This window comes from Bacillus rossius, chromosome 2, assembly GCF_032445375.1.
Source record: "Bacillus rossius redtenbacheri isolate Brsri chromosome 2, Brsri_v3, whole genome shotgun sequence".
NCBI lineage: Eukaryota > Metazoa > Arthropoda > Insecta > Phasmatodea > Bacillidae > Bacillus > Bacillus rossius.
Window position 1 is genome coordinate 99,788,757 of NC_086331.1, and position 25,102 is coordinate 99,813,858.

At 36.1% G+C, this 25,102-nt stretch overlaps 1 protein-coding gene across 1 annotated transcript in view; it reads left to right on the forward strand.

Moving 5' to 3' along the window:
- The window catches only part of LOC134529511 (ankyrin repeat domain-containing protein 50), a 145,750-nt gene that overhangs the window by 83,447 nt on the left and 37,201 nt on the right, over positions 1 to 25,102 (forward strand). The window contains exons 9-12 of the mRNA XM_063363670.1: positions 10,160 to 10,343; positions 12,254 to 12,467; positions 18,198 to 18,398; positions 20,446 to 20,738. Of these exons, the coding sequence (XP_063219740.1) occupies positions 10,160 to 10,343; positions 12,254 to 12,467; positions 18,198 to 18,398; positions 20,446 to 20,738 (892 nt within the window). The remainder of the gene's footprint in view (positions 1 to 10,159; positions 10,344 to 12,253; positions 12,468 to 18,197; positions 18,399 to 20,445; positions 20,739 to 25,102) is intronic.

The window sequence follows — 25,102 nt, forward strand, 5'->3', positions numbered from 1 at the left end:
GTCCAGAGATTAAGGACAGCGTAATCGAGTTACGCAGTCTGGGCTTCACAGCCACCTAATTGTTATCATCGAAGACTCTTAGCAATGTGTGTCGAGTTCTTACTCGCTAACTTTCGCCTCTTAATTTTCATCGTCTATAAATGTGTAACTTGTAATGAGCAATCTAACCGAGTAATTTCCAATTAGAAAGTGACTGTAACATGTATGCCTCCAGCTTACTGGGTGTACGTACTTTTCGGGACTTTAATATTTCGCCACAGGTTAGAGTGCAAATAACTTTGGAACATATGTGTCATTCTCCATGTTAACGTAAATGTCTGCATAAGTTGTTGCAGCACAGTAGCTCCGCGACTATCCGCCGCATCTTTCACGTTGACAGTCGGCTGCTGTATCAGTCCGTATATACCCCTTTGCAACCTATCCTGGTCACGCGTACCGTTTATGCGTAGAGATACGCGTGTCGCAGCGGTCAGACAACAGACGCGGCCAGTACCTGGACCAATAAGTGTAACGGTTCTGAATAAAATGCAGTGTCGTGTCAATTCATTTACCAGTTATTTATAAGGCGTCCTGGGTGGCCTGAACAGCCCGGGTAGGTTTCGAACCGCGACGCGCTCCTGCCTGCAGCCACGAGGCCGAACCTCCGTTAAAACCCCTGAGATATTTTCCAACCTTAATAATTCCTTAAAAAACTTAGACAGGCAGCAGGAGTGGCGTCAAGCTAGCGAGACCGTTTTACACATCTTAAAGTACTGGAAGTAAATTGATACTGAAATCAACCAAATAGTTCAGTATTTACAACATTTTTGATACCTACTTAAAAATGTAGGTTTTTATAGTAAGTATAGACAGTTAAAAAAACTGTATCTTAAAAACTAAATGTCGTATCGTAATTTTTTTATATATTCAATAAATATTCATGAAATGATAGCCAAAATAATATTAAAAAAAAGGGTAATTTTAATGATGAACGATGTCGATGTTTTTGGACTTTTTCGTCGATGCATCGGCGATGTATCGCTCTTCAAAACATCGATGCTAACATCGATGTTTCATGAACGATACATCGATGTTTTGAAAACATCGATGTATCGTTTGCATCCCTACCCACACGATGTCTTGCAGTGTTTGCCGGCCGCCCGCGTGACCTTAATTTTAAGGGCTGACAATTTTTACTTCTCTTTTTTTCTGCTCTTTTAAATTGTCCCGGATTATCCGATTCCCAAATTAGCACGTCAGGAGGTTCTACTGTATTGTACTTTTATTTCGTTATTATATAAAAAAATTATGAAGCATGTACTGATTGGGAAATTTACTTTATATTCATGAACATGGATGCATTGTCGCTACATTGGCATTAAATAAGGCATAAATCACAGATGTATTCTCAGAATATGCTAAAAAATAAAATAAAGCATATGTAGGATCTCGACTAGTAATATGAATCTTGTTTTTTTTTTTTTTTTAATAACTTTACCGAGAAATCTGTTACTTAGTAATACAACAATAATGCCGACTTTCATCACAAGTTACGGTCACACATGTAGTAATAACAATGAAATAATGAATGACAAAAATTAATTCATTATACAATTATTATTTTAATCGTGATTCAATTTTAAATATTCTGATACACATTCTATTTATGAATTTTTTTAGGACCAAGTTTGGTTTGTGTAGACTACCAACGTTAGAATATGTATTAATTGAGAATTCCACGATGGCCAACCAATGAATTTGTTAGCCAATCATTTTGAACAACACAAAAATAACTAATATTAATATAAAGAATTTTAATGGGTAAACTAGAGAAAACACCCCGTCACTTTTAACTTCGGGCATATTAATCACTATGCTTTAGTGAGGCTTAATTTTAAAAGACGCACGACAATATTTCTTATGGCCTAAAACCATTGAAGCCAAGATGGCGCCTTTCAGTTTCCATTAAATATTTCAGGAAAGCATTTATCTTCATTTGGGACTTTAAACAAATGTCAAGTTGGTAACTACAAAACATTGTTCCGTCGGATGTTGAATTTCGTTTTCCGATTTCCGTGGATACATGAATCACTGTACTCACAGATAATGCCTGAATGCCTTAAATCCACCAAGTCGGATTCTACAGCAATTGATGAAGTGACCAGATTCTTACGTGATCCTACAATTAACCCAGAAATAAACATCCTCGAATACTGGAAAACAGTCTGCATGTTTGACCCAGGCTACATAAACTGTCCAAAAAATATTTTTGTTCACCACCTGCGACAGTGTTTTCTGAACGTTTGTTCAGCACTGCAGGAAACATATGTGACCAAAAACGGAATCGTCTTGATCCACACCGTGTCAAAATCCTTGTTTTTTTAAATAAAAATTTTAAGGGTTAAATAATTATGCATAATGTTTAATTTTTTTTCTTAACTTAAAAATTATTTTATAATTAACCCTTGAGATCTGGATTCAGATTCGAATGGTGGATTCGAGGTACTGTTTGGGATTCGAATTCGGGATTTGGATTCGGGAAAATTGGGATTCGACCCAACACTAAATGAAAGACTAAGTAAGTAATTAAGGAAGATAGTGAAGTAGATTTATGTAAATATTAGTAAATAAATAGATATAGGTTAAAACCTTTTGGGCTGTTCTTAGAACCTGATGTTTCGCACTGGTAACATTTTTATGTCTGAAGTGGAATGACCCTAATAAATGAATTTATAAGTAAATAATTACATAGTACATTTTGTTATTTAGGTATAAAATTAGTGTTAGAAACTGAAGCGAGATTTGAGTGTAGCTGTAGGTAAAATACTTAAGTTCAATTAGACTATTAGCCTACGTAGACACTTCTCCTCCCCCCTTCGGAAAAGTGCATGTGGATGAAGAAGATGGCTGCTGAAGAACTTGAGAATTTAATTGATCTCCTGGTTGAAATGAAGAATGCCTAGAGGAAATTTAGAATTAAATGGATCAAGAGGAAATTAAGAATGGACAAGAAGAGATGAAGAGGAGACAAGAAGAGATGAAGAGGAGACAAGAAGAGATGAAGAGGAGACAAGAAGAGATGAAGAGGAGACAAGAAGAGATGAAGAGGAGACAAGAAGAGATGAAGAGGAGACAAGAAGAGATGAAGAGGAGACAAGAAGAGATGAAGAGGAGACAAGAAGAGATGAAGAGGAGACAAGAAGAGATTAAGAGGAGCCTAGACGAGATGAAGAGAAGACAAGAAAAGATGAAGGTAGGAAGTTATAGAGATTAAACTATAGGCTGCTGAAAAATATATGTGGGATGAACTAAGACAAAGTGAAGAAGAAAATAGAGAAACCAGTAATAATCTATTAGGGAAAGTGCAGTCTTTGGAACAGAACCTGGCTTAGCTTAAACAAAAAACTGAACAACGAACAACTTAACAGGAGCAATTATCTGGATGAATTTAAAGAGTTAATGGTGCAGCAACTTGCATAGCTTGAACAGTCAACCGAACAGCATGTATCAGCTTTGACCAAGTAGTGCTGTCAAATGATAAAAGAAGCAATAGCTGCTGCAAACTAGATGAGTGTCACTGGAAGAGACTAGATTGAATGCTCTATTAATTTCCACCCAAAATTCAAACCACCCAACTTCGATGGCCAGTCTTCCTGTGCAGTATACAGGCAACATTTTGAGGCAACTGCAGAAGTAAATGGTTAGAGCGATGAAGAAAAAGCCACAGCACCCATTTTAGCCTTTTGAGGATCTCTACTTGAGCTGCTTCAGACCTTTTCTGTTTTTTTCTTTCAGTAGGACTATGAAGTGTTAGTAGAACTTGGGTATAGCGACTGCCACGTGAGTTAGGTATAAAGAACAGCCTTTAAGATGTGCCAACAGTGATCGTTGGAAACATTACAGGAATTCGAGGCTGACATTAAGAGACGTGTGCATATTGCTTATTCAAAAGCTCCTGCGGAGTTCGGCCGGCAGCTTGCTACAAGTGCATTCATTGATGGGCTGAGAAATACTGAAGTAAGCAAACTGTTTGTTTGGCCGGCCAGGTGAATATTGGTGACAGCTGCAATCCCGAGGCAAAGAAAAAACTGTTCTGCTGGCAGGAAATGTATTACCAGCCGAAGAGAAGAAGACTAGAGGCAATATTTGCGACACTATGCACAAATCGGTAGTGGTGAAGGTGTGTAAGAAGACAGTGGTGCACAGACTAGGACCATCAAGCTAGTGACTTACCACCAAGTTAGACTCTATTAACATCCTCAGTGACTTCAACGTTCTCGGTGTAGATTGGATTAACAAACATACTGTTGCGTGTGCTTCGCATACGCACATCAAGATATGTCGCGCGGCGCCTAACCGCGCGCCGATGCAACCAGCACTAGCCAAGTAGTTCGCGCGCTGCGCGCATGACGTTCGGAGCCGCTCGGGAGCCCTCGGGGAGGCTCGTTTTGGCGGGCTGCCAACCGGACATCGCCGAAGGCACCTGTTCCGGTTGCCCCGACCGAGAACAATCTGCCATGTTCGATACTAGCAGTTCACAGAGTATAAAAGGGGTCCGATTTTCCGCTGAGGGAGGAGACTCGTCGCGACCACCAGCGACACCAGCCGGAGGCCCTGCTGGCCTTCCCTGCCGAAGGAAGCTACACTTGTCAACACGTCTCGCCGGTCTGCCGTCACGCTGCCCGTCGGAAGAAGCTACCACTTGGTAAAGTACTGTTTTGTCGTAGACACCTATAGACCGAGTGGGTAGAAAACTTAGAGTGAGAAGAGGGGCAGTGGTGACGGAGGCAAGGCTTTGAGACGGCGGTGTGAGCTTGTGAGTCCCGATGAAAGACTTTACATCTGACTGGACACACAACACTTAGGTGCGAATCCCGGCAGCGTCACGTGAAGAGTAATGCCAGTCCCCACACCGACGAGCATTTCTCCCGCTACGATAGTTTGGGGAGATAGTCAAGGGTAACCCCTGCATCGACGAATAAGAACTTGCCCGCAGAAATACGTGTCGACAAGAGTAATCTAAGTTGACAACTAGTTATATTAATAATTAGAGGTCTGCGTACCCTCGTGAAAACATGTATAGTGGTCCTTTTTGTATTAGTCATGTTGTGTATAAATAGCATTTTAGTTAGATGATATTAATGATTATGGTGATGTTTGCTAACTTGCGCATTGACAGAGGTGTGTCGCTCAATATTCAATGAGTGGAGGGGTCTTGTTATATACTTTCATTTGCACTCTGGAAATTTATGTACGTTAATTGCTTGAAACTTAGCTTTTGTTTTGATGGTGTACCAAGCGCCAAGCGCGGTGCCAAGTATGAGAGCCCGGGCAATTGTGAAGTGAATTTGTTAAGCTGCATTCACATGTCTCACGTTGCAATAATTTCTAAACGTTTCTGTTCGCAGACTTTTGCATCAGAGCCATGCCGCAAATATCAACTGTTTACATTTTTGTCATTAATGAAGTTGTAATGAATAATTTAATGTATAAGCGATAATAAATGTGTTGTTACCATAGAGTTGTAATACTATTAGATGACACTTTGCCGCACTCTGTTCCATTCCTACTCCTTGTTCCCCTCGAGTGTTTAACACGAGAGGCTACAATACTGTTAACATATTGCATATGCATGTTAAAACAAAAGCTCAACATCTACTCAACTTTACTTCTAGCCTTGGGCTAATCAAGTGCAACAATACCCAGCCATCTAAAAATCTTTTAGATCTTTGCCTATCCAATTTAACTAATTGTATAATAACCCATGCTGCTGATATTATCTTTATCATCCAGCACTAAACATTAATATCATAATGGACAGTCTCCCTTGGAAAATTAATTCACCTTCTGTGTTTAGAAATTACAAAAACAGTATTTTTCTTTGTCTTAATAACTCTATCAAAAATCATGACTGCTGAAATTTTTATAAATTTTCCAATGTTTAAGATCTTATTTGTCAATTAACTAACTGTATATCTGATAAAATCAAAACCTTCATTCCACTATTTATAAAAAAAAGGCATCTAAATATCCTCTTTGGTTCTCTAGTGAATTAATACAAGCCTTAAAATCCAAGAAACATTTCCATAAACTATACAGAAAAAATAACAACATGTATATGTAACATATTTTTCTAATTTTTGGAAACAAGTAAAAATTTTAATCAAGCGCGACAAAATTAATTGGACCCGAACGACTAATAATATCAAGAACAAACCTAAAAAGTGGTGGTGTTATGTCAAAATAATGAAAGATGTATATTATGAACATCACTCACTAAAAGTTAATGATGTTATCTATTTCTAATGATCCTATTGTGTTAACGAATGTATTTGCCCAGTATTTTTCTAGTGTCTATGGGCCGGGTCATCTAGCTGTAAACCACAAGTTCCTATCACTGACATGTGCCTAGAGACTATACCTGTTTCCTCATCTCAGAAAGCCTTGTACTTCGGTGTATCAAGCCTTTTAAAACATCAAAATCCACAGGCTCTGATAGCATACCTAATACCATTCTGGAAATTGCTCCTATTTTTAGTACCTGTATTGCAACATAGTTTTAATACTAATGTAAAGTCTCAAGTTTTTCCTACTAAATGGAAAATAGCTAAGGTAGTTTCAATTCACTAAAATGGTACCAAATTACTGACCTGTTTCTTTACTCAAAGGTTTTTTTTTTTTTTGAAAATTTTTTATTCAAAGTCTTAAAATTCCAACTTAGTATTAGATTATATTGTAATCAACATGGGTTCAAAACAGGAATGTCTACTATTCCTAATTTACTTACTTTCCTGAATCCTATATTTAATGAAGTTACTAATAGGGGATAGGCTGCTGCCTGCTATTTTAATCTAGCTAAGGCCTTTTGATACTGTAAATCATTTCTTATTGCTAATGAAGTTTAGAGATCTGCGAGTACTCGAAAATCGAGCTCGAGCCGAGTACATACTTACTTCAAACTCGAGCTCGGCTCGAAAAAATTGTTAGGCTCAAAAATTTCGAGCTTCAACAGCAGCTGGTTATTTGGCCGGAAAGCATTGTGACAGTGTTTTACTATTTATGGAAAAAAATACAGTAAAACTCACTTACGAGGTCCCGCATGGTAGGTTTTTCCGTATAAAGCGTTTAAATTGTCCGGGGTCTCATTATTTACGCCATTAAATGTGTGATATAAAGTCCCGTTTAAAATTTTTCTGAAAGTTCCTGTCTCAAATAAAAATGGCGCACGTAAATATGAAGAAAAGACAAATGAACGACAACTTGCTAAGAAATATGGATGATGTACCATTACTACAGTACAAACCCAATAGTTATCTTAAGATAATTACCATAAAAAGAACTAAAGATTCTTTGTAGATACCATAATTACTACAGAAGCATGATAGCTACCACATTTGCACTATAGTTACCGTAACAACCGAGATGTATACATACCATGATGGTAATGTTTTTATTTATGACATATTAAAATTAAAGAATATTATTGGAAAAAAAAAAGGATGTTAAATTTTGATATGTAAGGTTGGCACATGATGCTAAGAAATAATGCGATCTGAAAGAATGCAGTACTACTACGGAAAGTGAAAAGGGTACTTGTGGATTTTTAGGTTATGGCAGTCTCTCTCGTTTTTCAGTAATATCGGCTGAAAATTAACAAGCGTATCGGAAGTCGGCAGAAATGCCGATTCAACTAAATATTGGCAAAATCTGCTTCTTCAGTATTCAGTACAGCTCTACATTTGATGACATGAGGAAACATATTTCAGACTTTAGGATATTGAAAAAGACTTTTAATTTCCATGTAGGTTTATTGTGCGTATGTTTTTTTTTTTGCAAGTGTAAATTGAATTAAGTAAAATGCTTCTATTTTTATTACTTTCAATTGATTAAACTTTAATGACAAGTTACAGATATTTATGACACTAATTTTGAGGTTAAGCAATTTTACTAAAGCATTCCAGCCATACAGGTTGCCAGCGAGAGACGCTTCTCTTCTGCTGGAAACACCATCTCCAATCGTAGAGCTAATTTAACTCCTGAACGTGCAGAACATATTATTTTTCTGCATGATTTAGTTTTACAAGCAGTATGTTGAGATATTTTTTACCTTCTTTGCAAGTCCATATAAGCCGTTACTCTTTATTAAGTGACGTGTGTTCTGGCCATTGCTTTGTTTTTTTTTTAAAGGCTAATTCCTAATAAGAACTGAATATGCATAATTCTGCATAATACTCTATGACAATCTCTCTCAGAATTTTTGTGCTGAAAAGTGGAAATGTTGAAACAATGTGAATGTAGGTACTTTTCAAACAACATGATTTTTGGTGCTAAGTTTGTTGAAGCTCAGTAAGGACTCCAGAAAAATTGACAAGGATGAAATTATTTCAAAGATATGTTACATTTACACAAACATATACTTGTAAACTGTGGTTATGTTAGTTGGATGATATCAGTTACTAATGAACCTATGGAAACAGGTAAGATTCAATGGCAAAAATGTTTTTTTTTCTAGCAGTGCAAAATATAAATGCACTCTATAAATAGTTACCAAAATTAATAAGCCCACTTCATTTTAATACTTTATTCAAACATTATACTAAGTTTAAGGTAAAAATAATTTCCCAAAAGTGTAACTGTACCACAAAAGCTCGAGCTCGAGCTCGCTCGAAGCTCCATAACTTTCAAGTAGGCTCGCTCGAGCTCGGCTCAAAGTAAAATTCTTAGGCTCGCAGACCTCTAATGAAGTTATCTAAGTTTGATATGTGATTATTATATTAATTGGTTTTCCATCCATCTTAAAAATTGAAGTTTTTTTTTATCAATTAACAATCACATCTCTGCTTCGTTCAATGCTTTTTCTGGTGTTCCACAGGGAGGTACATTATCACCTCTATTCTGTAATTCTACCTCTCGAAAAACCTTTGCCCTTATTAGAAACATAACTTTTTATGCAACTAATTCAGATTATATTCTTTCTATCTATTTGGCATTAATTATATCTAAATTAGAATACTGTTAAATGCCCTGGAATGACATAAAAATGGTTGATAGTAATAAAATAGAAAGTATACCAAATAAAATAATCCAACTAATTATTATAAAGAAATCCCCTCAACCTCTTTCAGACCACAGAGCTTACTTTGTTCACAATTCCTTTAGATCTAAAATTAAATGTAATTATTTCCTTGCTAATATTGGTATGAATTTTCCTCAATTTAATAGTCAATTATTTTCAACATTGTGTACATTCTATAACAATAATGACCTTATTTATAGACTTATCTCAAACTACAATAAACTAAATACAAAATTTATTAGTTAATAAATCTAAGTAGTTTTTAATTAAACATTTGATCTAGCAATATCATTACTTCCTGGTTATTTTTTTATGATTGTGTATTTACTAGAATTTTTAGTTGTCCTTTGTTTGTCCATTATATTATTTCATTCCTATATTTTCATATATGATTTTCAGAGTAAATTTTTATTGTTATTTTAATGCTTTATTATTTTTTATTGTTGTTGTGATATAGCCTTAGTTTTTGTAACTTTTTTTTTGTACTTGTTTGTATCTGTTTTGGTCACTGCAAATATGTGGCACGCACGCCCTACGTGTGTTGGCTAACTGTGGATGTGCCTACCTGCTGCGGATTCCTCTCAAGTTGAGCCATCCTGCTCTTCGTGTAGACAAAGGGAGTGTCCACATATTTGCAGTGACCACTTTGTCCTTGTCTGTATGTGTCGTACCCACTGCAAAAGCCCTCTGTTGGTGGGCATGTGACTAAAAATAAATAAATAAAAAAATAAATATTTAATTGTAGCATTATTAATTTTATATTCCTTTCTATTTGGAAAGACTTTAAACTGAGTTCTTTAACTCAAGATTATGTGAGTAATTCAGGAAGTTAGTGAAGATGATTTGAATAAATTGACTTAGATTAAAACAAATTGTCTATCCTTCAAACTAGATATCTCCCACATGTAACAAAATTATAAAATACTTATTGTAAATCTTGAACCATGAACATTCTTGAACCATGTCTTACTTTTAGTACTGTATTTGTCTCATTCTTAAGATTGTTGGTAAAAATTTAGAGTAACATCAAATTTTGAAAAAAAAATTTCCAAATTAAAGCTGTTCTAATATATTTATGTGAATGTTGGTTATTTTATATTCCAGACTTGCAGTCATGGAAGGACATATGGAGGTCATGCGGGTTCTTTTAAATCATGGTGCAGATGTGAATACAAAGGATGCTGATGGACGTAGTACATTGTATGTGTTGGCTTTAGAGAATAGGTTACCAATGGCAAGGTTTTTGTTAGATGAGGGTAATGCTGATATAGAAACCAAAGATTTGGAGGTAAGTTGTAGTGTGTAGTATGAAGTTACATGTGATGTTTGATGATTTAAATACACAAAAAAATGTTACACTATCTAATGTACCTTATTTTTAAATGAATCAGCCTATGGTTGGAGAGCTGTGTGAATAAAAAGTATTTTTTATGACAGTAGAAAAGATATAAAATCCAGTACTAAACAGCAATCATTGCAAATAAATACAGTGCTTTTTCACCAGAAATGAACTTTCAAGAGTTACCCTAGTCAATGCTCTGCTGTACAGAAACTTCTCCCCTATTATTGAAGAATACCTGAACACTTTATTGTGAGTCATGGTGAATAAACGGTCAGATCACCCGGTTTTGATTCACGGCTGGTGAAATCCGCATTTCCAGCAAGTGAAAAACGTAGCAGATGTAACCAAGAGCCGATGGTGCTACTGTTTTCCCCACCATTCATTCCGTCAATGCCATATTTGTCTAGTCACCCCTCATCATCTCTAAAAACCCATATGTCAACGAGGCATGAAGCTCTTATTTATGCATTAATATATTAATTTGTTAATTTTCATGCAAAAAGAACTTGTGTTGCAGATTATGTTGGCCAACAAGTTTCAATGTCCTAAACATCACAAACACCATTTTCGTTCATCTCAGCATAATCAAAATTAGGAGTTTCCAACAGCTACATTTTGTATATTTACTTCATACGTACCCAATGAAAACATATTCTTACACACAAAACTGTTACTTAAGTGAAGATCCGTGGGTACCTCGTGGGTGGTGAACAGGTTTGTGGAGCCATTGGTGATCGAAGCCCTCACCGGGAGCAGGCTGAACCATTCACTTTCTGTGCATCCGACTCAAGCCCTGCATCTTTGTAGTCAACTGGAGGGCTGTGTTGTTTATCATTTGTGACAGTTCTCCTCTACCATGACATCTGTGCTTCCATTATAGATTGCGGTAATACTGTGTAGTGAGTTATGGTCACAGCTACATTAGCTTCCCTCAGCTGAGAACAAGGTGTGGGGTTGTAGTTAACATATTTCCCAGTTGCACAGTTCTTGTAGTCAAGTCATATAAGATTCATATTTGAAAATATGTTAATTTTTTTTGTGCTAGTTTTAATTATATTATAGTATTGTTTTTGTAAGTTTTGAAACTGATATAATTTTGTATGGTGCTGTAGTTCTGCTTAAGTTAAAGCTGTAGGGTGTGTAAAAGTAATTAAGAATAAATAAAATAAAGTAAATTTAAAACCTGTCGAGGGATCTACATCTGATTTTGCTACAGACATTCCACATTTTAAACACCATATGATATTTTTATAAAATTGTAATCTATTAAAGAAATCACATTAGATCCACAATAACTAACATACAACTCATGTAAAATTAATTTTTTTAAATTTATTTATATAACTTCCTCAGAGGAACAAGTCATTTTTGGTTATCTTGTAACGTTAGACCCTCTGTGCCCTATACACTGTAGGCCTAGGTTTATTGTTGTATTTGACTAAAGTATTGATAGTATATTTTGACATTTTGACAATTCATATGCTATTATTTGCGAGTATTGTTAGGCATTTCATGATTTAGGGTTTTTTTATTTTTATTTTTTGGTGTCTTACGTTTGATATCATCTATTTATTTCCATACAATTGTTGAATTTCTGGAATTTTTATAAAACGATAGGTGTCCACATGATTCCATGGGTACTGTATTAGCTGTAGTAGAATAATTGGTCAGAACTATAATTATTGGTTTATTGGATTTAATTCTGCAGTTGTGTATGGCTGACATATATCTTCATTGCATTTTTTACATTGCTGGTGTTTGTCTTGTGATTTTTTTCTTTACTGTTTTCATTAAAATATTTTGTCAACTGTAAATATTTCATGTTTTGAATAGTTCTATATTAAATGATGTTTCAGGGACGTACACCATTACATGTAAGTGCGTGGCAAGGACATGTTGAAATGGTTGCTTTGTTGTTATCCTTTGATGCTGATGTGAATGCCACTGACAATGAGAACAGAACAGCATTACATTCTGCATCATGGCAAGGCCATGCTGCTATCGTGCAACTTCTCTTGGAACGTGGAGCCACTCCCGATCACACGTGCAACCAGGGAGCTACAGCACTTGGTAATATTTATTTTAGTAGTATTTTTATGTATGTAACTAGCCAAATAACTGTAAAAGGATTCATTAAATGTTATGTAGTAATCAGAACCTTTCCAGTAAGCACATTTTAAAGACAAGTTAGGTTTTTTTTTTTCATAAGATATAATAAGATATGACCTATGATAAGACTGGGAAAATCGACCCTATCACTTTGCCTCCCACATACACGTACAACTTGCTAGGTACTCTTGGTGTACACTTGCATTTTTCAAATTGCTTAGTTGAAAAACTACATGCTGTGTCTCCAAACAGCATCACTCAGCCACTTTTCAACCACTGCCCACAAATACATGGAAGGCATGGTTATCTATTGCCAAGCCCACCCTATCAGCGGTGGCAGATAGGGCTGCTGATAGCCGACTAGTTAATGGTGCCCTGATTATTTTTGTGGAGCACGAGGGGATAGCTTGAGGGTGGGATTAGAAGGGAGGTGAAGGACAAAATACTATTTCCTTTCAGGAGTCATAGACATCAAAATCAGATTTTAGAAGAGGAGGAGGGGTGGCATTTTCTGTTTGTCTGTGTGTACAACAGCCGGCCTTCAGTCTTTCAGCGATTGTATGTTTACTTCAATATGATCCTAATTGCACGGTGGTAGAATTTTATCGCCAGAAAGGGCTACTGTTTTTTTATTTGCGCTTATATTATTACAGATATCTGCTGTTTTACCATGATGTAGGTAGGAGCAGTGTCTTAACTGCTGTTCACTGTGTGTGACTATTTTACAGCAAACTACACATTTTGTTCCATGATTTGTAATGAAAGGTTGTAGAAACTGGCTTTACTTTATGGGAGCAGATAATTACTACATTTTATCATACCTACATTCTTGATTTTAGTTCTTTTTACTATATTGCAGGACTTAAGAAAAAAACCTCTTAACACAAGTTACCATCACAAAAATTAATTTGCTATTATACCTAGTTAAAAAAAAGCTTATACTCTACCTAAATAATAAAAATTAAAGTTTTCTTTTCACATTTGAATTGGCATATACTAAAAGGGCCTCAGTCACAAAAAATGGCAAAGTGAGTTAAGCATGATAGGATAACTTAAACTATCTATGCTAAAAGATATTGAGTCACACGCGCAGGTTAACTAATATTAGCTAGGGAAATTCCTAATGTACGCTAAAAGTGTTGCTTGGAGACAGATTTATTAGTTTTTCTCAAAACTAGGTTGCTTGGACGTAGGCCCTTTTAGCATGTGCTGATTCATTTATTGTTTGCTGCACTGTAATATCAGTATGTATACCTTGAAAATAATGCAAAAAAATATATTTTTAAATACTTTAGACTTGGAGGTACATTTTTTTTCCTTTTGAAATGGAATCTATAGTGCTTATAATAACTATAATAACTCACATCAAATGGCTGCAGAGTAAACCAAAGCAGCAAAGAAATTATTTATATTGGAGCTTGCTAGCTTGCACAAATAAAATATGAGTTGATGTAAAACTGGGTTACAAAAAATGAAAAGTTTATTTTGGGGGAAAAAATACAAAAAACATTAGGATTATAAATTAATCTACATAATTTACAAACCAATATAAAACTCGCTCCCACGTGCAACCTTTTAGTTAAAACAGATTTAGGCCACTATCTTCCAATGTACAAATTAAACATGCCAAGTGCCTCCGTGAGCTGAGTTTTAGTTTGCCCTGCAAAGCACAATTTGCTCATTCATTGAGGCATATAACTGTATATTTTTTGGCTTCTGACTTGCGCAAGTCAACTATCAGGCAGGCAGGCAGGCAGGCAGGCAGGCAGGCAGGCAGGCAGGCAGGCAGGCAGGCAGGCAGGCAGGCAGGCAGGCAGGCAGCTGCCAGGATAGGGATGCTGAGGCCACACCTTCCAGATAAGAATCTAGGTTTTGACTGGGAAAATGAAAATTAGGAAGTGTTTTTTTTTTTTTGACAGATCTGCACCGCATTCTTATCCGTCATCTATGGCCGGCATCATTGCCACCGCTGTGAATTAAGAATCATCTTGATAGTTGAAGATAAGGGGAAGCTGTCTACCAGCAGTTTTATAAAAATGAAAAATGAGGAAGATCTACTGTAACTATCTTACTCTTAAACATTACAAAATAAAAATAATAACACTTTTAAAGTAAATAATGCAAGAAATATCACTGAAAACCACTGATGGTGGTTGTTAAATTAGTAGTTAATGATGGGAACTTGTGAATAGCCCGCTTTCCCAATAGTATTTTCCCATCATGTATCAAAAGACAGAAATTTGCATTTTTATGTGTGAAAATGAAAAATTGTTGAAAACACATCAAATGTTTCTTCTGCATTAAAACTGGTTTTGTAAGTTACACAAGAAACATTAAGAGAGGCTATAAACAAGTTTGGTTTAAATTATTCTACGTCATGCTAAAAATATTTTTTCCCGCCACCCTTTTCCATTCTTTTAATTTCTTTTTGTATTTTTGACCAAAGTGACGAAGATCATATTTAATTTTTTTTTAAATTTATTTTCCCTTATGGGCCCTTACTGTATACATTTTAGTCAGTCAGTACAACAGCAGCGGCTGGATGCACCTCACCGTCCTACATTATGCTAACAGCATGTCAGATTTTCACTCGCCCTTGTGCATGTCCCAGCATGTAATTTCTCCCATCCAAATAACCGGCAGTACGCTCCTGCATTCAAGTACCCTGCTCCCGTCAACGCCCGATGCACAGGCTCGGTAAGTTTAGTCAGGCACGCCAGTGCTGCCAGAGCACGCCTAAGCATAGCATGTCAGTCAGGACCAGCACTCACCCCACACCCCACACACCTGTCCCCACTGTTTTTCGCTGTTCTTCCGAGAACTTGAGGCTGGGCCATGACCAGCTACCTCCCCAACTCCCCTTCCCATGGGCATCAACCATGCCCATGCTTGCACCCAGCTCGCTGCCCTCGTGCGCAATCTCTCTGCCACCTGTAGAACTAAATTTAAGCACTTATTAACTCCTCTCCTTCATACCAGGGAGCACCATATCCCAGACCCTCGTCTCCCAGGTGGTTGGCTTTATCGCCGTGACACTGCGCGCTACCTAGCGGCACTGTCGCCAACCACATGACGGCACAGCCAATTTTAATTCCGCTTTTCTGCCACCTAGCGCCACCATCCCCTTTGGTGGTCACTTTCTTCTCCTACTCCATGTAGCTGCGACCCCTTTTTTATTTATTTTTTAATACTCCAAAGGCTAACTTTAACTAGGCTAACTATCAACTCTCACGGTTTTTGCCACGATAGTTTGTCTGCATGTAGTTGTGCAATAGGGGAGTACAATCCCCTTTTTTCTGCAATTTTCATCCAACGTGTAGTAATTTAGCTGTTTATTTTACGTCTTCAAGTTTGTTTGTGTTTGGATGTTCTCCGCCACCCGAAAATGCTGTTGATTAGTGTCTCCTACCGTAGTCTATAAGTGAAATTGACTTTCATTGTTGGCTGTCCCTTTCTGTTATTGTTTTGCCTTTTTTGCCTTTATTTTTCCTTTTACCAACTGCGCATGAATTTTCTCTGGGCAGTGTGGGTTTCAACGGTACCCCCGGCCTTCATCTTTACCCCTGGCCCTCTTTGGATGGGTCAACCAGTACATTCTCCATTCTGATGTGATTCTTCACATGCCATGACTGCTGGCCTTTTGCCTCAGGGGTGGACCTTCTGCCTAGGCCACCGCGTATCCGGTCTCATCCCATCATAGCTGGCAAGGAGATGATTCGCTATGAACTGTAAAATAAATTGTAAGACCAGTCTTTTTTTTTGTGCTCCATCGCAATTATCGTTGTATGTATGTGGAAATGGGGCTCTCAAAAATGTATAAAAGAAAACCAAAACATGAGTAAGAACACTTTTATAGATATAACATTTCCTATTGTAAAATTAAAAATGTTATTGGCTAACATTAGACTAAGTAAAGTAAGGAGGGGATCATTACACGGCCGGCCGCCCCTATGGATAAATTCATGTCTCTTTTACTGATTAACTTCATTTCTCTAACCCATAGGCAATGTAATAGATGATAGTTTTGACGTTGACCAGGGCTTCCCCTCTCTAACCCCAGTGTGCTTTGCCCTGCTTCTGGCTCCCTCTCCTCCCACCATTACCCTCTATTCAAACCTCCCGCCAACAAATGTGTGTGCATGCGTGTGTTAGTCCGCCCCACAAGAGGCAAGTAGAGTCTGTGTTATCTACCCTTAAAGTAATATTTAATTAATATAATTGTAATTGTTCTTTTCAACCCCAAGTGTATATGTCTTTCAGTTGTTTTAATTAGGATGGAGTAGCACATTGCGTGGCCCACTTCCGAACTAACCCGACACGGGTAGACGTTATATTTGAATTTAAGAAATGGACAAGTAATCTTTTATGTATTAAAATTCCACAATAATTAATTTTAATTTGTTATTTACTTCAGAGGGAATTTTTGTATATTACTTTTAACCCCATAAGTTTGCAAAAGACTTAACTGTGATTTGGCCACTTCTGGGTGCCATAACACCCCAACCTCTGGTAGTCTCTTCTGATCGCTACCCAAGGTAGGAAGTGTCCACACTTCGTCAACTTCACAGTGACTTTAACTGATCGTTTAACATCCGCTGTATATATTAATATTTTTAAAACTTTTGTTTTCTCTTCGGGGCCTACTCCAGGTGGCTGGCTGTTTCACTGAATTATTTAAGTTCTCCGGAACATTTAAAATAAAACCACAATACATTTACTTGGCCAGGTCATAAGGGGTCCTGGCCCACACCGGACAATTTGTCATTGGTAATTTTGACAGTATAACCGAGGAGGAGTGTTGTAAGAGTTCCCCATGTCAGTACTCTGTGCAGTAAAACCCTTGTACCAGATACCATGTGTGTTTTCACCTCCTGACCACATGTACCGCCAGAATAAGAGCCAGGGCGTGTGGGATGCCCCAAGAGTCCACTGACGACAATCACTCGGTAGTACAATAGCGTGCTATCATCTCAGAGCGGGTGGTAGGGTAGATTGTGACACAGTATAGGGAGAATCGAGCCTAGCTCCCACATGGGCCACATCACGACCCTGGGACAGAGCTGTTGGCTGGGTCCACATGCCCATCCACGTGGTGGTGCCCATATATGCAATCCGTAACATTACTAATCAATATCGTAAATTCCCCACAGAATCAGTGTAATATTGTTAGTTCTGTCTACCCCTTAAGGACATCACCCGTAATAAAAAACAAACAAAATGGAAATTTATATGTGTAGTTATTTGTTCAGCGTGGTGGAGTATCTGTCATAAAGCTTAATCTTGATGTCTTGACTCAAGCTAAGTTATCTTCTCAAATAAATTTGCCCTAGTCAAATTTCATTTAATGGCCAAGCCAATAAATCAAAGATACCAATATTTTTAACCAGAAGTTTTAATTTGGTTAGCTGAATTAAATGGTGCACCTTTAACTCCCCCTCCATCCTCTCAAACTATTTTAAGATGTTTGTTGCTATGGTGGCCAACACACACTTCCAAGGTATTTTATTTTATTGTATAATGTCTACATAAGAAGAGCAGAAGGTTGTATGCATCAAATGTTAGAAATATTTATTTATGTCAATATTTTAAGTGGACATATGAATGTTTGTGTTTTACTGAAATATCTTAGCAAGTTAGGGCTCATAAGAAGAATGTTAGTCATAGTCATATAATTCAATCTTTTTCATTTAGGAATAGCAGCCCAAGAAGGTCATGAAGAATGTGTGAAGGCACTTCTGTCACATGGTGCTGATCCAAATCACTCGGATCGTTGTGGGCGAAATGCCTTACGCGTAGCTGCGAAGAGCGGACACGATGCGGTTGTACGCATGCTGGAGGAGCACTCCGTTAACCATAAACCCATTGCCAGCAGGCCTGTACCCAATGGTGGAGGTAATTTTGTAACAGTAAAAGTATTATTATTTTTGTTTCATTGCCAGTATTTTATTTTGTCACATCATTAAATTTTTTAATGTTTTGATAGGTCTCTTTTATGTTCTGTTCATAAAGCTGTCACGAATGTTTGTCCCGGCTATAACAATCTGATCTGAAACACTTCATAACCATTCTTTTATAATTTGGAGTGTTAGAAAGTACCTGAAATTCTTTAATATTAAGTTTAGACTTCAAACATGAATTTATAATTACAGGTTTTCTGAATTAAAAAATGTCATAAGTTTTATTTTAAGTTCTTGAAAAATACACAATGTTCAACATCAAATTATTTAAAAACATTTCCATAAGATCTTAAAAATACAGTTCAAAATAATTTCCCTGCTCAAAATACCCAATTTAATTATTTGAAGATGCCGAAAAAAAGAAATATTACTGTAAAAACAAATAAAAAGGAAAATGTAGGATTCTTGCAAATAAAATCCCGTCGTTACCTCATATTCCTGGTACTACTGAGGAAATGCCATCATACAAACATAGTATCAAATCCATCTAGTGTTATTGTAAACCTTCTAAATATTATCTAAAACATTTTCTCAAGCAATTTTTATATGACCAACACTTACTGCAGGGGGTGACATTTGGTTAAAATGTACTTTGGTCCTTTTCATTCCAACATAGTTCGGCAATTAGAACTATAGAATCTACTTGCTTCTGTAGGCCTAGCCAAAGGTTTTTTTTTAAAGTAAGAACAAAAAAAATAAAATAATCTGTTACATAAAATTAATTCTAAAACACTTTTTCTCTGTACTATTTTAGTACTGCAAAAATTAGAAATCCTCAGACAAAAGATGTGTCTGTATTTTCTTTCATATGCTATGGGTTAATGTCCTCATGTCACTGTTGAATTTCTTTTGTTGAAAGCATTTAGTCTTATCTACCTTACCCTTTTATAAAAAATGATTTCATTGTCATTAACTTAGTTTTACTATTAAAAAGTTTGTTAGTTGAAAATACTTTAGTTTACATCTGAATATTACTAAGACTAATCTACTTTCTGCTTTTTTAGGAGTATGTAATATATATATATATATATATATATAATGCAATATATAATGCAATTTTGTTCCACTTGCTAGTTCCATTCAACATTTCATGAAGGATTTTCATAATCTCATAAAATACCTACTTTCAATACTCATGCTAATGTAATGATGGATTAACATGCAACATGCATGTGGTTTCCATCTAAGGCTGGGTCAACATAATGGAATCAGTGCAAGCTGGAGTTAGCCAATTGCCCTGCCAAAAGCCATCGTGAAGAATAGATGAGGTTAGGGGAATGTAGACATGCAGCATAGGTGGAGTAAGCCCAACTTACACAATTCTGATTTTAGACAATGCAAAATAGTACTCCATTTCTTAATTTTTCCTTACCTTGATGTCAAAGCAGCCTAGGTATTGTTAGAAACCCTCATAATGGTAGTGCCACAGGAGTGCCAATTGGTTTTTAGAAATTTTGAACACACAGAGTATTATTGAACGTGGATCCTCAAGTTTTTTATGTTTTTTTTGTTATTAATATAGAGGCTTGCTTGAAGTCATCGTACAAATTAACTAATTTTACAAAAACAAGTGTTTATTGTGGAAACTAACCCCATGACTCCAGGTCTAAAAGCCAGGTATGTTTAACCACACACTATTGTGGCTCTTAGGAACCTTAGATGTCAAGCTTTGTGACCAGCCACTACTGTTATTTTTTGTTATGCTGCTCTAAACTGTTTAAATGAAATAAAAACCTAATTTTTTCAGCTACAGTTCCCCGTTAAGAAAATTCTTAAGGTAGTAAAAATTCTGACCTATTAATGGGAAAAAATTTTTTAAATGTAAAATTGTATGTATTTATAGGTACAGTACTAGTATTTTTAAACTTTTTATGCAGGACATTTTCTTAAGTGAGATTTCTGAAGAGGGTTTTTTACTTAATAGCATAATTATTTAATATAAAAAATGGTCATTACTTATTACATTTGTCTCCATTTTCAAGGTGGCAGTAGCAGTGCAACATCTGTGACCTCTGGCTCAACAGCGGAAACAAAGCCTTCTTCGGCAATCCTGTACCCACCAGGTCCTAATATGTGCCCAGTATATTCGCCTGTAGATTCTCCAAACTCTACGAAACGACGCTCATTTGTTTCACTTGGAAACAATTCCAGCAACAGCAAATCCAGCAGCAATTTTACTTGCTCCACTAAAAGCTCTCAGCAGTCTCAAGATCACGGTGGACCCGATGGAGGCATTGCTGTAACTATTTCACCACTGACTTACGACACTTACCAGGTAAAGTGTTTGAAACTAACTTTTTAACTTTATGTTTGGTCTGCTGTAACTGCACTCTTGCAAGCAATAGGTGGGGATACAGTGCATGTAATTCTGTATCCACATTGAAAATTCAAACCAAGCTATACCATTTTATAGCCACCTCTTATTCTTTAGTTGCAGAAAGTTATATTTAATTTTGATTGTTAAGTACAATCTGTTAGAAATAGGCTGTTTCCAGGATTCAGCTAGTTTAAGCTCATGAATTATCAGGTTGTCTTTAATCTAGTGTAAAGTTTCTCAAACTATATTTTCAATAAAAGTTGTGACATTCTTCAGAGGAGCTTGGCTTAGCAAAAATCTCAAGTAGGCATACATGAACCATAATTGTTGTCATATTTCGAAAGTATCACATTACAGTCTTCATTACAAGTACTATAGAGAAATGAATGCCATACAAACATACTGTTCTTAGGAGACCCAATATATAATGTAATTTGCAAAATAATTTTTTTTGTCTGTGATACAAATCACAAAAACTACGAAAGAAATTGTGATAAAAAGAAATCATTTGCTGCATTCATATCCATTAAACACTATTAAAAAATAATAGTACTAACTGGTACTGGTTCTGGTGACACCCTACCGGCAGAAGGCAGTTAGTTGGTAACACCCCGTGATGGTAGCAGGCATTTAGCTGATGACATCCTAGGGTGGAAGTAGGTAATTTGCTAGTAACAACCTGGGGTGGCAGCAGTCAGCTGGTGGTAGCAGGCATTTAGCTGATAACATCCCGCTGGCCGAAGGCAATAAGCTGGTGACACCTAGGGTGGCAGCAGGCAATTAGCTGGTGGAATCCTATAGTGCTATCAGGTATTTAACTGATGACATCCCAGGGTGGCAGTAGGCAATTAGTTAGTAACAATCTGGGGTGGCAGCAGTCAGTTAGCTGGTAACACCTCAGGGTGGTAGCAGGCATTTAGCTGGTAACACCCTAGGGTGGTAGCAGGCATTTAGCTGGTAACACCCCACGTTGGCAGCAGTCAGTTAGCTGGTAACACCCCAGGGTGATAGCAGACATCTTTCTAGTGACACCCTGATCTGAAGTTAAAAATAATATTTATTTTTGGAAATGAGATGTAGCAATGAACAGAAAAGCAATATGTTTATTTGGCAACTGTTTGAACCTCTCTTTAAAATATTGTTTGCATTTTTCGGTAATAATTTTTTCTTCCAATTAATATTTTTGACCAAAAATATGTTATGACCAACCAAATTTGATTGTTTATTATATTGTACATGTTTATTCAGGCCACTTCATTCAGTAGAGGTACGATGAACACATGAAGGGGAATAAACACTAAAGAGAGATATATATTTTTTCCCAATGATACAGTGCATCTCTAAAGTTCACAAGGGGTTTTGAAAATGTATCATGAGATAACTTATTTAGTTAGCTACATGCTGTTTGATGAAAATTGAAATAAAACTCTGAAAGTTTTTTTGTACTGACAGATGGCATAAGTTGTAGTCTTTATTTGTCTGTGTCAATTGTTTGTGAAATGGTGACGATTCAAGACCCTGCACATTGTGTGACATGGCTTTTTGAAACAATTAGTCTCCCAGACTCAACATAATTACCCCCAACAGTTTAATAAGCAACCTCCTAGCTCCTAGTACCTATGCGTTAAGAGTCTGATAATGTGAATGTGTTCCAAGCACTAATTAATGGACTTGATGCCCTGACGACCTGCATCAGGAATGTGATCCTCAAATATTCCAGCAGACATGCTTTACAGAACATAGCTAGAGCTAAAATTTTGTCTGGGCGTTCTCCTGTTACCAGGGGGGAGAGCTCACACCGAGGTCTACTAAAGTAGTAATAAAAGAATAAAGCAGATTAAAGGTTATTTGATTTAGATTTACAAATAAGTGCCCAGTTGTTGAACCTTACTGTTAGCAATTAAATATACTAATCTTTAGCATTGGAAATAAAAAAAAATTCATAAATTGCTGCACATTAAACAGACTTCAAGCCTAGAAAATCAAACAACAACAACAACAAATAGTTAAGTTTTTCAAGATTGTTTATGTCTTTGAGTAAATTGAGTGAGGATAAAAAAATTCAGAACATTGGAAATTAAATTTTAGTGGGCACAAGCAGCTACTTTGTGAAATCTCCGGGCCAAAACATTAACAAGAAATAACCTGACCATTTACTGATGTTTATGGCAGGTTGCACAGGCAAAGCACCTGCCTAGGCTACCAGGATATAAGTGCATCAAAATGGCTATAAAAAATAACATAGATCTAGCCCATGCAAAAATTACTGGTCATTTGCCAAAACATTATCATCACAGGGAGGCCCAAACAGAATTTATAGTAAAGAAGCGCTACCATAAAGCTAATCCACCATTTGTCCTTCACACCCTAACCCCAACAGACAGCTGATCAAATGGGGTATCAATCAGACAAAATCTTAGAAAAACATGTAGACATACTCTGGTCACCATTGAAGCGAAAATGCAGTCTACTCTCATTCATCTGGCAGCTGCTCCACCTCTCGTACTTCATAAACACCTTTCGAGTGACTGCCAGCGGGTAGCCTGTTCCCCTCCACTTTTGGCAGAGATCTGCAACACTGCACAACATTTTCTCGGATGAACTGCTCACAAGAGGAAGGCACAACTTGGGAAATTCACTTCAGGATGAGACTCGTATTAGTAATAAACCTTTAGGGTGGTACCCCCTTAAAATTTAATCAAGCGCACTAGCAAGCCAATTCCTAGAAAAAAAACTTTGAAAATTTAAGAACAGTTTAAATACTAGTTAAGTTTCACTCTGGCCATCGACGCAGTGGCCTAGGTGGAAATGTACTTGCTTGCTGCCCAGATGCTTGAGTTTTGATTCTCGCCGATGGACAATTTTTTTTTACTAATTTAATTTTCTTAATAAATCTAACAAATCTAAGAGTTTATTTCTATGCGATGCGGTAAGTATAATGTATAGATATAAACTTTATAGTAGTTTTTTTTTACGAATGTAAACTTAAGTTCTTTTATTTATGGAATGACTTGCATTATTTTTTTTTAATGTTAGTGATTAAATATCTCTAATGGTTTACAATAGCGAGGTTTAATATTTAGTGTTAACCTGATATTTTACTTGTAATAAAATATGCAATAAAATTGAAAACCAGCCTAGTGCTGAATTTTGTTTGTGTATATAAATAAATAAACAATATTAATAATCTTGCATGAATGATGAGAATATAAAAAAAATAATAATATAATCTGAAGGACTTGACAGAATTTGTTGGGGTTTGTTTAGTCGGCTAGATATTTTCACTATGGAGACCTGAATGTACAGAAATAGTCAATACATTAAAAAAAAAAAGGCAAACTTTTTCATAAAATGAGGGTTTAAAAAAATGAAATAATTGTGGCTGTAAAATTATTAAAATCACATAAAAACTTCTATAGTAGTAACCAAATCTTAGAACAATATATATTTAGATGATTTTGTTTTTATATTTGCATAATACAATGTTTTAATAAGTTAAAATTAGCGTAAAATTATAATTTGTTTTTTAATATTTGGTTATCATAGAAGTTTTTTCTATGGGATTTTAATAAATGTACTGCCAATTTTTTTTTTTTTTGTTTATTTAGTGGTTTTCAACCCCTTACTTTACTAAAAACCTTTTGCCTTTTTTTTTTTACTGTACACTGTATTGACTATTTCTGTACATTCAGGTCTCCCTAATGAAAATCTCTAGCCGGAAAAACAAATTTCATAAAATTCTGTCAAGTTATTCAGATTCTATTTTTTTTTTTTTTTTTTTTTACATTCTGGTCATTCATGCACAAAACAACCTTTCAATTCCTCTTAAACACAAAGCAGAGAAGCTTTTAAAAAGTGCACAGAAGTAGTGTTTTTGATATTTTCAAAATATTTGCAATGAAATTCCCACATACCTGTAAAACAATATTGTGAGCTAATCAATTGAATTCACAGGTGTATTAGAAAGCATTGCTCTTCATGGAAAAAATAATATAAAGTGACAAAGAAACATGCCACACTCAGGAAAATAATGAAACATGCACATCCTGTAATAGGGACATGACACAATTTTTTTAAAGATAACTATGAGAAATAAATTTCATTGTTATTATTTCACAAATGAACCTCCTACTTTATACAAAGTATTGCATTTTGTAAATGAGGACTCTGAGTGCCTACTTTTATGACCAACAAAAGTGTTGTCCATTATATTTTTAGTGACACAGCTTGTACCGATTTTGGGTGATTGAAAATAATGTATAGACATGTGGAATGTGATAAGTCCATCATGTGCCTTACCTTGCATAGTGATACAAAAGTGA